General features: G+C 42.0%; 1 protein-coding gene across 4 annotated transcripts in view; it reads right to left on the bottom strand.

Annotated features, from left to right (window-relative positions):
* Positions 1-285: 285 nt before the first annotated feature.
* The window catches only part of VLDLR (very low density lipoprotein receptor), a 30,079-nt gene continuing 16,334 nt past the window's right edge, over positions 286-14,030 (bottom strand). The window contains exons 4-19 of one of the 4 annotated variants that reach the window (XM_019730045.3): positions 13,796-13,918; positions 11,786-12,157; positions 11,561-11,683; positions 11,365-11,487; positions 10,800-10,919; positions 10,570-10,695; positions 9,898-10,069; positions 9,082-9,300; positions 8,058-8,176; positions 7,346-7,485; positions 6,889-7,030; positions 4,299-4,445; positions 3,287-3,370; positions 2,831-2,911; positions 1,814-1,983; positions 286-931 (exon numbers count right to left, since the gene is read on the bottom strand). In XM_019730045.3, the coding sequence (XP_019585604.2) occupies positions 896-931; positions 1,814-1,983; positions 2,831-2,911; positions 3,287-3,370; positions 4,299-4,445; positions 6,889-7,030; positions 7,346-7,485; positions 8,058-8,176; positions 9,082-9,300; positions 9,898-10,069; positions 10,570-10,695; positions 10,800-10,919; positions 11,365-11,487; positions 11,561-11,683; positions 11,786-12,157; positions 13,796-13,918 (2,297 nt within the window). In that variant the 3' untranslated portion in view covers positions 286-895. The remainder of the gene's footprint in view (positions 932-1,813; positions 1,984-2,830; positions 2,912-3,286; positions 3,371-4,298; positions 4,446-6,888; positions 7,031-7,345; positions 7,486-8,057; positions 8,177-9,081; positions 9,301-9,897; positions 10,070-10,569; positions 10,696-10,799; positions 10,920-11,364; positions 11,488-11,560; positions 11,684-11,785; positions 12,158-13,795; positions 13,919-14,030) is intronic. The other 3 variants (XM_019730055.3, XM_019730066.3, XM_019730074.3) reach the window with 3 other exon arrangements.

The raw sequence follows: 14,030 nt of genomic DNA, 5'->3' as shown, positions 1-14,030 counted from the left end.
GAAACCTTAGCATATGTTTCTAGACCAGAAAACAAATTAATGAGAAACTTTCCCCTAACCAAGAGGAACTCTAGCTATAGGCTACTCTAGCTCCTTTTGCAAAATAAATATCTAGGGAACAAATATTAAGTGGTACCTTGTCCTTTTAGTGCTTGGTTATGAGAAAAACTACTCAAATTATAGGCTTCGTTATACAACATCAAGATCTGTAGCTTATATGTTTAGTTAGAACATTTGATACTACTTAGGCTGTTTATAGTTTTTCATAGAGGAATAGACACAAACCATGGTTAAGCTGCTTGGTTTAATTTTTTTAGCATTTGAAAAAAAATTACAGTAGTTTGAACACTCGGTCTTTGCAAACCTCCATTGAGGTCAGAGATTCCATTCATACGTACAAAATTAGTTTACAAATTTTTTGGCAATTTCATCTTAGTAACCCGTTTTATCCTATTGCCATTGTCCCAACCATTGAAAAAGTTTACAATAATTTACATAGAAATATTTTCAAAGTGCTTAAGAATAGTGATTGTTCTCTGGGATATTTACAGATGGCCTATACAATGTATGTACAGGTGGTATACACTATAGCACAAGTTTAATTGCTGGAATATGGCTTTCTAGGGAAAGTGCATATTTGGCCAGAGGTGGCAATACTGTCTAGGAATTTAAGGGTTACAGATACTTGGTAACCACATCCAAAGCTGAAGTAGAATGTGGACAGGAATATTTATGAAAGTCATATAAAAATGGTCAAGTACACAAGCTTGATCCACGCAAAGATATCTTGATGTTCTTCCAGGCTGGAGGAAGAGACTTCAGCTGCTGGCTCGGTTACCATTCCAGACTGGGATATTATTGGTTTAGACCTCAAATGTCAAAACTTGTCTCAGAATCAAGCTAGGTCATCGTCTGTGCTTACAACTGATATCTGTGGAGAAGAAAAAGTATGGAGTTAGTGATCATTCACTGGCAGCAACTCCAGTCTCTAACGTGGACCTTGCTTTTGAGTCAGTCATTCAGAGATCAAAGGTGGCATGGAAGGGAAGTCAGATCCAAAACAGGTTCTTCATGAAGTCACATAGTTGTGTCACTAATGCATTTTAACTTGAATTCAACTGTGTATACTTGGAAGAGAGAGGAAACAGTATGACTGGTCCTGCCTGTTCTACTTAATGATCTTAAGTCTTGGAGAAAATATGGAAAGACGCATGTGTGCCGAGGACTGGCCACTATGCTTTGTTTCAGCAGAGAGCTTGAGAGGGAGTGCTCATCACGTGTTTAGTTCAGGCCATTCCCTAAGTGAAGGCCAAATACTCCATTTGGGTTTCAACTAAAGAATGACTGACTCTTCAGCTGGTAGAAAAGTTGGCTTTACAAGGTGGGATAGGACACTTTCAAGCACTTAGTAAATTTGGCCCAAAGAATCTTGCTCAATTCACTGGTGTTAAATGAATATATGATATGCTAATTTACTTTTAGTATCCAGTAGGCAACTGATTGAACAGTTCAGAAAGGAGCTAGTTGGTTCATGCAAATGTTTCATGTAGTCTCTAGAACTAAAAATATCTCATAGTATAGAGATGACCTTAAGTTGCCTTGTTTGTCATTCTGTATGGGGCAGATGCTTATCAACCACTCCCTTATGTTCTAACAGGTTAGACTGTCTAATCTCCAGGGAGCAGATAAAGTATGTGGTAGCTCCGCGATCCTAATGGCGCTTCCTATCCCAGCAGCCATAGCTTGAGTTAGTGGTCCCTGTCTCAAAATCTTACTGCAAGCCATGGTGTATAAACACATAAAGCTGACTTACTGCTGGGTACGTGTGTCCAACAGAAGCACTGTGTCTACCGATGTCGATTGACAGGTCCTCTTCAGTGGTCTTCAAGTACACAGGATTGTCAAAGTTCATGCTTTTCATGTTCTTGTGTTGCCAGTTCCGCCACATCAAGTAGCCACCTACTGCTGCCATTACTAAGAGCACTGAAAAAAGAAGGCAACTAAGCAAAGTCTAGTCTCAAAACACAGAGAAAAATCATCTTCGTGACTCCATGATAACTGACATTCATAAAAGTTTCATGCTTGATGAAGCTGGGATAATGAGAAGTTAGAATATAAATGAGCCAGGAGCTTGAAACAAGTTCAGGTCAGTGGGTGTTACGCTATAGGCTGGAGCTGAGCTCCACACATCCATCGGGGTAAGTGTAAAGTTCTGGGCCCCTCCCCAGGCTGACTGAATTAAAAATGGCAGAAGCTTCTGGAGAGCTCTTCAAATGGTCTTCCTGGCGTGTTAGTTAAGCTTGGAATCCAGTCATGTAGGCTAAAGAGTCCATTATAGCACAGTGCCTTAGAATTCACATGCCCAGTAGTAGTTTTAGAGGTTCGTCTCCCTGGGTTTGAAAATTCTTACCTATTTTTAATTTACCTTCTGCAAGTCCTATATGTCCTCAAGAAAGCATGTAAGCATTGTGTATCTCCTCTGTATGAAGCGTATATATTTCAAAGGTGATAGAACTGTGTTCTTTACTTAAAGGGACTTACTGTGAAAGGGGATAAGCCAGACTAAGAACTCTGAAGTAGAAAGCAGTAAGCACCTTTCATGTAACAGTTGAACACTTATCACTGCCAGTCACGGTGCGAAGGATACCACTGAAGAGAAGGGTATGGACTCTCACCTCTGTGCTGTGTTGGGGAGGGAGCAAATGTAATTCAGTGTCACAAGTGCTATGAGAGTACAAGGGACCATGGGACGGGTGTCTTGAGATGAACTATAAATGCCCATCTGGTGTCTAAGAAGTTCATCAGACCCACATGGAGGAAATCTACTTACAGAGGGGAAGGATGGCCCAGGCAGCAGAAGTCCCTTTTGGGGGAACACTGACCTCCGATACTGCTGTGGTCACATTGATCCCTAGAGGGGAACAAAAAGCATCAGTGTAGAAGGATCTCAATTCAGACTTAGAAATGAACACCGATGGTAGAGAGCCTCATGCCCTTGGACCCACCATTAGTGTTCAATATCTACTACAACTGTAGACCAGGAACAACTGGTCACAAGTATTTGAGAGTCACACGCTGTAAGAGCCATTTCACTAACACTTCTCTAACAGAGACCTTAATAAGTCAGGTCAGGCTACGATTTGCAGGTTCTATGTCATTGGAGTTCAAATGTAGGTTACCAACGGGCAGAGCTAGTAGTTAAAGGCTGCAGTGATTATTTAAGCAATAGATACAAAGCGTGTGGCTGTTAGTTGAGATTAACAGTGTGCAGCACTGAACCCAATACCTCCAGGAACTAGTCCACTAGTTGGTGAAATTTCTGTTGTGTTGGTATCTTTTGTCTCACTGTGAGTCACAGTAGTTGCAGTACCTGAATTATAGAAACCAAGAACCTGGTTAATGCCAAGGTTCCAGAGTGGCTAGCTGTTTGGTCCAGACAAACCATGCGAGAGATTATTTTAACACCACGAGACACAGACAAAACCACTACTGAACTAAGCTACGTGGTGGATGTGTCAAAACTGGGAGAAACAGCAGTGTGCGGGCAAAACCAGTGACACATGGGATTCTAGGAAGAAGAGTCAGCATTTGAAATTTGAGAATTCAAAAAGACACACAGCCACACTTAATGACCCCTCTAAGCAATGTCCCAAGCTCCTGGAACTTACAAGAAATGCTCTCGAAAACAGATTACCAGGCTTCCTAGTATTACTGCCAGATTCTTTTGCAACTACCTGCTCAGCAAATTAGCTAGTCCCGGCAGGGACTCAGGATTAAGCTAAGAAAAACCTCACAATGAGTTCCTTGCTCACATGTAAATTTAATTTGCCAGTTACTCAAAAGCTAAGAACAAGACTAAAATGCACGTTTGATTTAAATGTGAGTTTAAGATGGTGTCACCCACTGGGGCCACGAGCTTTCCTGTAACCATGGACTTCTTTAAGCATAATTTGAGGCTTCTCTATTTGGAGGAAAATGCTAAGACTTTGTTTAATTCTCGGCAAGTTGGCTAGCGCAGTGCTGTTATGGGACTAATTGTTATAAATCAGTATGAGGCAGACTGGCGCTTTGACTAAAATGTCATCTATAGACTCATCTAATGTTGAAATGAGTTAAAAGTCAATTCTGAAGTAATGACATGGACACCTGGCATGTAACAGTAGCAGGTATGTTCTCAAAGCTATTCCAAGAGTTCATTAAAACAGAATTCCTAAAATCCAGACTAGTTTTTATAGCTAGTGTCTTATTCTAGTGCTTGTTGTATGTCCCACTTGTGGCTGAAAAGTAAAAATCCTTACTTTGGCACTCACGGCCATTTCCCTGTAGATTGTACCCGTCGGGACAGGAACAGGTGTATTTCGGAGAGTGGTCACTAATCTGCGGCGCTGGCAGGCACAGGTACTCACATCCTCCATTCTCCACGTTTTCTTCACACCAGTTTTTCCCTGGTCAGAAACAAAAGTCCTTTAAAACAGCTGTGCCAGTGCCTGCTACATTCATAAAGCCTGTTTCAGATGCTGAAGACATGAGTCCTTGTCCCCAAGGAGCTTAAACTTATCTACTCTGTCACACCTTCAAGTTAAACCAATACCAGTGAAGAATAAATATAAGGGTACAGGCAGCATGCTCTAAGGACACCACAGATCCAAAGGAATTTCTTGGAAGTAGTAGAATAAGAGTTACGCCTTAAACAGATGGGTGGTTAGGAGGCAGGCAGGCAGAGAAGAGAGGTGAGTGACCAGAAGTGGCACTCATTGGTCCAAAGCTTATAGAGAAGGCTCAGAGGACGGGGATAAGTGTGTTCTCCTGGCTTTGTCTTATCCCCACAAAGTGGAAGGAACCCAGCTATAGGGAGGTTTAAGGGTTTTATTTATTTACGTACATATACCCCCCTCCCTGCCCCCTGTTTTCCCTTCACCTAGCCAGCCTTCCTCTTTCAAGCCCCTGGTAACCACTAATCTGTTTACTGTCTCTAGTTATCCCTTTTCCAAACTGTCATATAAACGGAGTTACACAGTATGTGGTCTTTTCAAACTGTTCTTTCCTTTAGCAATATGCCCTTAAAATTTGTCAAGTGTATCTCATTGTGGCTTAGTCATTGTATTTCCCAAATGACTGAAGGATATGAGCCTCTTCGTGTACTTATTGGACATGTAGCGGTTCTTTGGAAAAATGTCTATTTGAATCATTTACCCATTTTTAATTGGGATGTGTATGTGTGTGTGTGTATTTATTTATATTTGAGTTGTAAGAGTCCTTTATATACTCTAGATAACAGACTCATCGGCTTTATGATTTGCAAATATTTTCTCCCATTCTTGGGTTGCCCTTTCACTTTTTTGATAGAATACTTTGAATCACAAAAGTTTTTTTTTAAATTCTGATGTAGTTCAATTTATTTCTTCTGTCATGCACTTTTGATGTCATATAATAGAAACCACTCTTTAATCCAAAGTAATGAAGATTTACTCCTATGTTTTCTTTTTTAATGAATGTGCTTCAGGGTCCCTTGAAAAGCTAAATGTGAGCATTCTATGCTTTGGATTCTAAAGCTGTCTTTTTCAACTTTATATGTCTAGGGCCTAGAACTGTACCTGTCACATGATAGACTTAAAATTTTTTTTTTTATTCCCACCCCCCACCCCTTTGGCAACCATCAGCTTGTTCTCTATATTTATGGGTCTGTTTCTGTTGTATTTGTTCATTTTTTCCCCCGATTCCACATATAAGTGAAATCATGCAGTATTTGTCTTTCTCTGTCTGACTTATTTCACTTAGCATAATACCATCCATGTTGTAACAAGTGGTAAGATTTCATTCTTTTTATGGCCGAGTAATACTCCACTGTATGTTTGTACCACTTCCTTATCTAGTCATCTCTCGATGGGCACTTAGGTTGCTTCCATATCTTGGCTATTGTAAATAATGCTGTAATGGACATAGAGATGCATATATATTTTCAAATTAGTGTTTTGGATTTCTTCAGATGAATACCCAGCGGTGAAATTGCTGGGTCATGTGGTAGTTCTGTTTTTAATTTTCTGAAGAACCTCCATATTGTTTTCCATAGTGGTTGCAATCCCGCCAACAGTGCACAAGGGTTTCCCTTTTATCCACATCCTCACCAATACTTGTTATTTGTTGATTTAGTGATGATGGCCATTCTGACAGGTGTGAGGTGATAGCTCATTGTGGTTTTGATTTGCATTTGCCTGATGATTAGTCTTGTTGAGCATCTTTTCATTAGTCTGTTGGCCACCTGTATGTCATCTTGGGAAAAAATGCCTATTCAGGTCCTCTGCCCATTTTTAATTGGATTGTTTGTATTTTTGATGTTGAGTTCTTTATATATTTTAGATATTCACGCCTTATTGGATGTATCATTTGCGAACATCTTCTCCCACTCAGTAGGCTGTCTTTGCATTTTGTTGATGATTACTGTTGCTGTGCAAACAAGTTTTTAGTTTGAATGTTAAGGGTTTCATTTAGCTAGAACCAGTCAAGTATTTTGAGCAGGAGGCGATATAACCAGATGTGTTTGAGGGTCTACACAATCCTAGTTGTGTCATGGCGGGGAGTGAGGGGTGGAGGAAGGGAAAGTTTGTGGCTACTTTGGAGGCTAGTGCAATAGTCTTGGTAAGAAGGAATGAAGGCCAAGGGGTATGGGAAACACTGAGATAAAAGACTGAACATGGAGATTTGGGAGGGAAGATGAGAGCTAAAGTTCTGACGCTCTTTCACTAGGAAGTCAGAAATAATACCAAACACCAGGTTTGAAGTGTTTGAGGGAGAGTACAGGAGGGAAACGATCCATTTTAGAGCAAGTTGAGTCGCTAAAGAGCTACTGATACCCAGCAGGTACTGCGTCATGCTGCTTCCCCGTGTTACCTGCTGGCTGGACAAGTTCATGATAGACAATGATGTCCTGGGCATCGTTAAGGTTGTTAACTAGGGTGGCCAGCTCCGACCCAGTGAACTTATTAGCACCATAGACTGCTTCATTTTCCCCATCTATCCAGAAGACACGGTCCTGAAACGGAACCCCCAAATTAACAGGTACACTTAGGATTAACACAGGTCACTAACTAAGGTCGTCATTATTTCCTGGCAATTTTAACAGACCAAGTTTATTGAAGGCTCTCTGGGACACTGGATGTAAAACTAAACTAGAAACCAAGATTTCTTAAAGTGTTGCACAGAATCAGTATCTGACTTGTTCCAGGTTTTAAAAGAAAGCAGTTTCTGAAGTCCTGCTCCTCTGCCCTCCCCCGCATGCCCATTCTTTTTCCCCAAGGTGCTACAGTAACTCAAAGGTATACACTTAGATGTGAGGCATGCGTCTTACCTCAAAAATCGTTAGCGCGAGAGGATGAGCTAGGAACTCCAGAGACTTGAGCACGACCCTTCGATCTTGGCCGTTCAAGTCCACACTGGATAACATGTGCAATTTGGAATCAAGCCAATAGAGACGGCTCTTTATAAGGTCTGGGGAGGAAAAGAATTTCATTGTATGTAAGTTAGTATTGCTCTGGCTTCCATTTAAAATATCGAAGGAATTCAATATTCTATGTTCATAGTTCCTTCTCCAGCAGGGTTTCTTAATAAGATCCCACAAATCTTGTGACGCAGCACGCAGAATCTGTACCCTCATTCATCTGGGGGGACTAACGGGAGTACCTAAGATTCTCAAATAACTGACTGAAGAAACGTTAGTCACACGATAGAAGTATTAAAAGAGGCTAGCATTTTGTTGTTCTCCCCTCATGAGCCAGAAGAAAACTGTTTTAAGCCTGCAGTTCAGGAAATGCTAAGGCACCTGTTCCAGGAGTATTTAGGGTAAAAGTTCCCAAGGGCTAAAGTTCACTGAGTTTGTGTCACACATCAGGCCCAAAAGGACAGTAATTATAGAGCATGTAATTACTCAGTTGTTCTCATCTGAAATTCCTGCTACAGAAGGAACTATAAGAGTTGTCTGCTGTAGTCCACAATTAACTATCAAGATAAGTTAAAACTCTGAAGACAGCTGAATATGGTCAAGGAAGAGAGAACATACATACCAAGTGTAATTCCGTTAGGCCATTGGATGTCCTCTGTCACCAGCGGCCATCTATCATATCCATTCATTCCTGCTTTTTCTATTTTAGCTGGTTCACCCCAGTCTGACCAGTAAACAAAGCTGGGAAGAATCAAATTAGAAATGAGCCTCAGTGGTTTAGAACTTACAAAGTTGTAGCTTAAGACAAACATGCAAAGAATGAACAGAAAACTCTAGGGAATGATTTAGACAAATAGTAAGACTTAAGGGTTAGACTTAAATTATGTCCTGGGTAAACAAAAGTTGACACTAAGAATCTACAAGCTCATTAACTATATTAATCTATATAAGTCTGACATTTAAATTTCGGCCCAAAGTCACAGGTTATATATTTCATTTATGAAAGCTAGTTCTTCCAGAGGAATGAAGATACATTTCTGTTAAGTTTTATAGTAGCAGTAGCTGACTATGTGCTAGTGAGGCTGCATGGGGGTCAATTGTGATTTTTGCAGCCTCAGCTTCCTAAGCTGCTTTTTAATGTTATTTAGTGGCAATTTAGGAAACCCCTCAGTGAAATGTTTCTAGAGAGGTCTGTTGATTTCAACTGGACTTTCAGAAAACTTGCACTTTACATGAAAGCCTTGAGATAATGTGGTTACCAAAATCCTCACAACTTAATCCTACTACTTAGGTTGGATCATCCAGAGCTAACCTGACAAAGAATTCAGACAAAACTTGGAAATCACTTGTGTAGAAGTTGGGTGGTCATATAAGGGTTCAAATACACCTTTTGGTGGCTATCACATCAGAAGCGTTGTTTCCGTAATGTCAACCAGTCACACGGCCCCAGGAGGGCCTGTCCGATGGATGAGGCCCTCCCAGGGTTGCTCAACTGTGGCATCCCTCACATCTTGAACTGGACAATTCTTTGCTGTAGGCAGCTGATAAGTCTTGGTATTTCAGTTCTACTTCAGGCACGAGGAAAGCTCCTGGCCTACACAGACAGCATCCAAAAGGCTACGTGATGAAAAACACAGAATACAAACCCAGACAACGGGTCCACCGCTATGGAGGCCGGCTCACGCAAGTCCGAGTTAAACAGGAACTTCCTCTTGGTCCCATCCAGGGTAGCTACTGAAATAGTCTTAGAAGCCGCATCAGTCCAGTAGAGGGTCTTGTACACCCAATCAACAGCAATGGCTGCAGGATTATAGACATTGTCGATCATTTTAACATGTGTACCAACCTTGTCATCAATTGAGGCACTGAAATAGAATAGGTCACAAGAAATTTAAGAGTTTGCCACCATCAGAGCCTGGAGGATGGACGTCCTGCTTACAAAATGGTCAACAACTTTGTTCAGCAAGAACTCTCGTAACCCCAGAACTCACCACTCAAATTATTTAATGGTGCTGCTTACTGATACTAAGTTCACAATAATGTAGGTTATCTAGTTGCTGGTATGTGTTCTATGTGCAAGAACGATACACTTCTAAGTGAAGCCATCATCTGAGTTTCTATAGTTCCCATTAAGAAAAAGCTGCACTACCATTTTTATTTGTAGCAACTATAAACAGTTCTCAATTCACTCTAGAGAAAGGGGAGAAAATAGGAGAAATTAAGATGTCACCTGTCATAATCTTATAGCTATAGCCATCTTTTACTTCATAGGCAACTGTCAGTTTCTAATGAGGAACTGACCGCAATTTAAAAACTAAAGCATCAGTGTTTTAGATTTACTATTCCCAGCTAGTTAGATGTTAGATTGGAGCTAAATACAAGAGAAATTCCTCCAAGCCTTCCCAAAGGCCAAGTGACAATGACTTGTAGGCCAAGACCCCAAGAATGGCACTGAAAGTTACCTGAAGATGGCCTTTTGGCTCAGATCAGCCCAGAATAGTTTCTGAGCAGCAACGTCAGCATCGAGGGCCACAGTGTTTCTTAGCTGTTCAACTAGTTGGATGTATTCTTTCCTCTCTAAGCCAACCTTCCTGATGTCTCTTCGGTTAGTGAAGATCAGACTTGGCTCTTTGCCTGCAAGACAGGAGTCAAGTTTATTCAGTTTTGCTGTCAGAAGGCAAGGTCCTTCTAAGTGACCTCCTCCCAAATGAGGAGTACTGAGAAAGTGAAGGCACGGCTGAACCCCTCAGGGCTACTTCTGCCAGAGTCCGTGCCCCTGGGACCTGCAACGGCTCCCCACTTTTTAAGAAGACAGTTCTGGGGTCACAGCATTCAACAATAGGGCGGTTGATGAATAAGTTACTTCTTTGAATTGTACTCAAGTTTTGGAAGCAGAAAGTAAGCAAACCTGGTAGGGATTCATGGTATCATAGGCAAAAGGAAATGACCAAGGTAGACATCTGGGAAAGTGATCTGGTGTTTAACCTATGATATTGCAACTGTGAGTTTGTAGCCCGGCTCTCAAGTACTATTTTAGTTTCATATTTAGCTTGACTGTTGTAGCCACTGGCTGGACCTTTCATAAGCTCTTACTCATAAAGGTCCCACAGCAACACCAGTCCAAGTCCATTTACCTACTGCTTTGCACACGCCTGTGGCAAGATCCATTTGATAGCCACGACTACATTCACACTTGTAACCGCCTTTTAAGTTGATACAAATTTGACTGCAGATTCCTGGATTTTGGCATTCGTCAATATCTAGGAGGGAAATTAGAATTAGTCTTGCTGTTGCGAGATAACTGACAGAGATATGCTGTCCTTTCCCATCACCCCCAGGGTGTAGGTGCTCTTCTTTGACTCACCTCCGCAGGTTTTCCTGTCTATTAGTTCAAACCCAGCTGCACAGTCACATTCGTAGCCTATAATCAGATCTTTGCAGATATGGGAACACCCACCATTATTAACCAAGCATTCATTTACGCCTGAAATAAAAATGTAGCAGAGTTACTTGATGAATTATTCCAAATTGATATTTGTCCTATAAACATTTAAAATTCAGGCTATCAGTGACAACTTATCTAGCTCGATAACTTACGATTTTTCCACGAGCTAATAATTTGTCTTATAGACATGTTAGAGTATGCTGGGGGAAATAATAGACCCAATCTCCTTGGCCAGTTACCAATTGGTTAAGCAGTATTTGGTCAAGTTTCTCTCTTACTGATCAGTTATCTTTAAGGAGATAAATTATGAACTACTGTGTCACTGCTTGGGCTTTTAAGTCATAAAAATTCACTCGAGTCCAACCATTGAACTGAGTTCACTGACAGTAGTATAAGCAGACACTCTGCCGGGTCCAAACAGCATTAGCTATGCTGGATGTAAGTAACCTTCCCCACTCTGTCCTCAAGCAACCCCTTCACTTACGACAGTCTTTCAAGGGCTCGTCACTCCAATCCTCGCAGTCCTGCACCCGGTTACACACTTTACTGATATCTATGCATTCTCCGTTTCTGCACTTGAATTTTCCGGGGCCCAAGCACTGATTGTCTACAAAGAGAGATTCCCTCAGTGGGTCTGATCAGAGCAGCCCCTTGACTAACCCACAAGAAGAGACCCTTACCGTTTTTGCAGTTGACTTCATCAGAACCATCCACACAGTCTCGGATACCGTTACACTGCCTGCTGCCATGGATGCAGCTCCCATCCTCACACTCAAATTGGTCAGGCTGGCAGGTCTGAGAAGCTACAGAGGGAGGGAACACCGCGGAATGAAGCCAGCCAAACGGTCCCCACTTGGCACACGGAAGAGAACCGACCCCGCCGTCCTGATGAGAAAGCTACTTACGACAGTTGATCTCATCGCTGCCGTCCTTGCAGTCAGGATCCCCGTCACAGCGCCACTTCTTGTGGATGCACTCGCCAGAGCTGCACTGGACCTCGCTGCCTGTGCACTTGCTGTGTATCACTGGCTGGCGGCCACACTGCTCTAGGGACTCATCAGACTGGTCCGAGCAGTCCGCGTCGTTGTCGCACACCCAGCTGAGGGGGATGCAGGAGGAGGTGCTGCACTGGAACTCGTGGGCGCCACAGGACGGTGGGGCACAGTCCAGCTCATCGCTGCCATCGTTGCAGTCATCCTGGCCGTTGCATACAAAATTCCTGGAGATGCAGCGGCCACTGGAGCAAGTGAACTCATCAGAGCTACACGTTATGTTGCCTATTGAGAGAGAGGATGCCCCATTGAAAGTGGTCTGGTCCTTTCAAGATTCTTGTCCCAAAATCTAACCTGCAGATCTTGGATGATGGATCCTAGCCTTCTAGCGTCACTTAAAAGCTACAGTGGAATTATATCAATCTCCAAGTTTCCTCAAATTCTAGGAAACAGTCTCACCATATAAAAGATGCAGGGACAAGGGAAAAAGAACAGAAATAAAGGACCAAGAAAAGAGTTGAGACTATAAATTAATTTGAGATGAGAACCACAATGGACTCTTACAGGGACCGTGATCAATAACTTAAACTGTAACAAGGGATTTCATTCTGGAAGGCAGAGACTGAGTTATCTTTAAATGGACACACTGCTTATCAGGCCAGGGCCACATCATTAACTGAGACTAACACGCATCAGGGATTCAGGTAAATATATATTCATAATAAGCATTATGACACTATCATCAAAAAGAAGCCATTATAACACCATACATAGTTCTCTCTCTTTTGATGAATCAGGAATAACAGGTCTTAAATACCTAAAAGTTTTAGAAATCACTTCTAGGGCTGCAGTCGCAATGTAGCAGCCAGGTATGCTAATAATGATAAGCTCGTCAGAGTAGCCAGTTTCTACTTTGACTCAAACACTAGCCAAATGAATTAAAGTCACAATTTGGTGGTAATTAGGGTAGAGACCACGACTCTCTTGGGAAGCAAAGTCTACATTTAAGAGGGAAACACTTGGCAGCTCCAGGGCTTACTAATACATGCATAAAGCTCGATTCTAGGATTAAATGGCAAAACTCATTGGACTAGGTGCAGTGGTATTGAACTCAGAAGGTGACTTCTACACACAAGACTGTTGTTCCAACTGCAGGTGCCCTCAGTTCACACGTACACTGCCGCATCAGGAGGCCCGTGCTTGTCAGACTCGGAAGCTGTATTTGTAGAAGCCCTATAAAACGGGCGGTAGCTTGAAAGAGCACTGAAAGCAATGTTTGTTCAACCTAGAGATTTTCCCAGGGCCTCACCTTTAACATGTAGCTTTTATTACACATTTTCCAAGAATAGAAGCATGATAGGATAAGAAACAGAGTTGGCTTTTACAGGTAGGAACTGTGACAGGAGACAAAGCTACCACCAGTTGGGTAGTTTTCTTTGGGTACCTGCTAGCATGATGTTAATTAACTTTTGGAAGGGTTAAAATAGAATCAGATTTGGGACTAGGAAATGCTTATATGATGCTCAAGTAATTTATCCATTCCAATAAGTAGATCCAATTTAGACCTAGGAATAGTCCCCTTTTAGTTTTATTGAGCCAAAGAGAGGAAAGCCTAAAAAAGATAAAAGTCCACACCACTGGTGCTTTACTGAGCTACTTCTAAGTGTTAAAGGCCTTGAATGACTTACCTTCTTATTTGTGTTTGCCTAGAAAAAACACAAGAGCAAGCAATGGCCATTTACCCTGTGCACTTCTTTCAGACTTCTAGGGCAGTTATGAAAGACAAGTAGTTGAGCAGATAGCGAAGTCACTGAAAAGCGAGTCAACGTAACTGCGTCTTTATGCTTAAGGTAGCTTCCCCTGCCCACCCTTCTTTGAGAAAAGGGGTCTTTGGGATAAGCCACTCAACACTGATCTTCTTACCACAGTTTTCTTCATCTTCTCCACTGTCACAATCATTTTCACCATCACATCTCCAGGACACTGGGATACACTGAGTAGAATGGGCACCACAGCTGATTGAATTTATGCGGCATGTTCTCATATCTGTTGATGATATACAGTCTCAAAAGAGCCTCCAAACTCATCAGTGCCAAGTTGCTGCTCCCATGCTGCTTGGAAGTGGTAACACCTGTAACTCAGTGGCCTGGCATACTGG

The sequence above is a fragment of the Rhinolophus sinicus genome, chromosome 16, assembly GCF_057876585.1.
Source record: "Rhinolophus sinicus isolate RSI-liver-muscle chromosome 16, RSI-T2T, whole genome shotgun sequence".
Classification (NCBI taxonomy): Eukaryota; Metazoa; Chordata; class Mammalia; order Chiroptera; family Rhinolophidae; genus Rhinolophus; species Rhinolophus sinicus.
Note: the sequence above shows the minus strand (reverse complement) of the source record. Positions and strands in the feature narration are given on the sequence as shown.